Source organism: Sipha flava, unplaced genomic scaffold, assembly GCF_003268045.1.
Source record: "Sipha flava isolate LNK unplaced genomic scaffold, YSA_version1 19801_pilon_pilon, whole genome shotgun sequence".
Lineage (NCBI taxonomy): Eukaryota > Metazoa > Arthropoda > Insecta > Hemiptera > Aphididae > Sipha > Sipha flava.
Genome location: NW_020272775.1, coordinates 1 through 2,663, shown reverse-complemented (window position 1 = coordinate 2,663; position 2,663 = coordinate 1). Strand labels below are relative to the sequence as shown.

Here is a 2,663-nt window from a genome sequence, read left to right as displayed (position 1 = left end):
CTCTACCTATCGTCTCTTCGGCTGCATCTTGAATTATACTTTTCAGATTTTTCTATCTTTCCTCGATTCCTTTATTTTCCCACCCTACTGGTTGGGGTCTTATTTTTTTCTATCTATTCGTGATAGGTATACATCACGAATAGTGGGCTCATCGAGTTTTTGAACATCAAAACGCCCTTTAGTTCCTATTTTCTTTAAACTACGTGTCTTATTGAGTGTAACTTTCAATTTACCCACCACTAATATATGGTCTATATCACATTTAGCTCCTCGTGCACTTTCAACGTTTATCACTGTGTTTTGTAAATCTTGAGTTTACCTGGTAAACTTTACCATCACATGATCTATTTGATTGATATATAGTCCGTTAGGGGACCTCCATATACCTTTATGAATATTTTTGTGTTTAAACATAGTGTTTTTTTATTCTAATGTCTCTTTCAGTGGCAAGAGCTACTATTCTACATCCATTGTTATTCGATCTTCATGTAAGCTATGAATACCTATTATAGGTCTTAAGTAATTTTCTTTCCCAATTTTCGTATTGAAATCTTCTAGAATAATTTGAATGCAATTTGCTAGTATGTCATTCAAGACATTATTAAGTAATGAGTAAAATTCACCTTTCTCTACTTCCTCCTTTTCCTCCGTTAGAGCATGTACATTTACAAATGCTATATTGAACCATCTGGCTGCTATAGTCAGCACAGTCATTCTAGGACTTATTACTTTAAAATCTTTTACCGAGTTGAGGTATACTTTTTTTACAGCGAAACTGCTCCCTCCTAGATATCTATTATCATATGCTCCATAGAAGAGTGTAGTATTTTTTAATTGCATTGATCCAGTGTCACTCCATCTTAATTCTTGTAGTACATCAATTCCAATTCTATACTTCTCCACCTTATCTACCAATGTTCTAAATGTGCTAGATTTAAATAAAGTCCGTATATTCCAAGTACCAAAACGTAGAGCCGATTTCCAATTTTCCAGTATAGGGTCCTGTAATCCACTAATCCGAGGCATTGTGTTTGTGTCTTGAACAAAGTTTATTTTTACAGTGATGGGTTGTTAGCAGTGTTGGGACTTATCAAGATAATTGTCTGTATTTTATCAAGATTAGAATTATTTTTATTATTGTACAGAGACGAATCCAACAAATTAGAGATCATCAAAATCGGTCTAGTCGTTCTTGAATTATAAATTCTGTAAATAACCTGACTTTCTTTTATACGTATAGTTTTTGTATTCATAATCATAATTCGTATATTAATAATAAGTAATTATTATTTCATGGTATTTAATTTTGTTTGTATTTTCATGTCTGAAAAATATTCATTGTATTTTTAAACTTAATTTCATATTTTTCCATGGAGTTTCCAAATATAGTAGTTATTTGAATTTAGTATACACATGTTACTCATACGCAGAATAGTCATAACTTCACTCTCGGAATCCGTTAAGTCGTAACTACTTATAAAATAATGAAAATCATGAAATTAATATTATATGGAAAACAATATTGTTAACTTAAAATAATTTTTTATGTATTCTGTATTTATCCTGATACGTACAGAGCAATTTTAATTTTTTTTTTTCTATGTATTATTTTAGTGATTAACTTTCATTATACATTATAATATAATATTATTATATTTATATATTATATAAATACTGCTTAATGTTAAAATACATTACTACAGTAAACATTAAATACCTAGGTACCTATTGATAATAATGATTATAATCAGGGACGTATTTAAGGGGTGGCCCATGGGGCCCGTGCCCTTCCTCTCATTCACTGTATTTTATACCTTATTTATTATTGTAGGCCCTCTTATTTTTTACTTACGGACACACGGTGTAATACTGGAATATCAATATATCATGATAATATGATACCATCGATTAAACGGATAAGCATTGTTTAATATACACCCTGAAATAATTATAAAACCTGAAGAAGTAGTTGATGCATAGGTGTAGCTAAGATTTAAATCAGGGGGGGGGGGGAGAAACATAAAGCGATTAGTGTTAAACTCATAATTTAAATAATCTACAGATAGACCATAAGATAACACATAGAACGTCAAAACGATTACACGTGTAGATAACTCTCGAACCCACTAAACTATTTTTTAGACTTATATCTTATTTAATTTTTGATTTTAATGTAAAACATACACGTTTGGTATAAACAAATATTATTGAGTTTGAGGCGCAGGGGTGGGAAAGTACACAGAGGGGACCCATCCTTGCTACACCCATGAGTTGATGCATATGCTAATAAACACCCTTGATGTCTTCAGTTATTATAATTACAAAAATTATATTTAAAAATATGTTTTATTATATATTTGTGTAATAAAATGTTATGTTTCCATCAAACACTTGTATTTTGATTATTTGGTTATGAACAGGACATGTAATATAAATAATCAGTAAATAATTAATAAAAATATTAAGTTTAATGTCTTAATTGAAATCAATATTTATTTTTTACTCCAGGCTTTACGATTAAGCAACACGGCTCTTTGTGAAACCACTGCGGGTCAAGTAGTAAATTTGCTATCAAATGATGTCAGTCGATTCGATGTAATAGTATTATATCTGAACTATCTATGGATTAGTCCTCTGCAAACAATTATAATCACGTACTTTTT

At 30.2% G+C, this 2,663-nt stretch overlaps 1 protein-coding gene across 1 annotated transcript; it reads right to left on the bottom strand.

Moving 5' to 3' along the window:
- Positions 1 to 456: 456 nt before the first annotated feature.
- LOC112681853 lies at positions 457 to 1,026 on the bottom strand. Its single transcript, XM_025552175.1, has one exon. The coding sequence runs from the start codon at positions 1,024 to 1,026 to the stop codon at positions 457 to 459; it is 570 nt and encodes a 189-aa protein (XP_025407960.1).
- Positions 1,027 to 2,663: the final 1,637 nt, after the last annotated feature.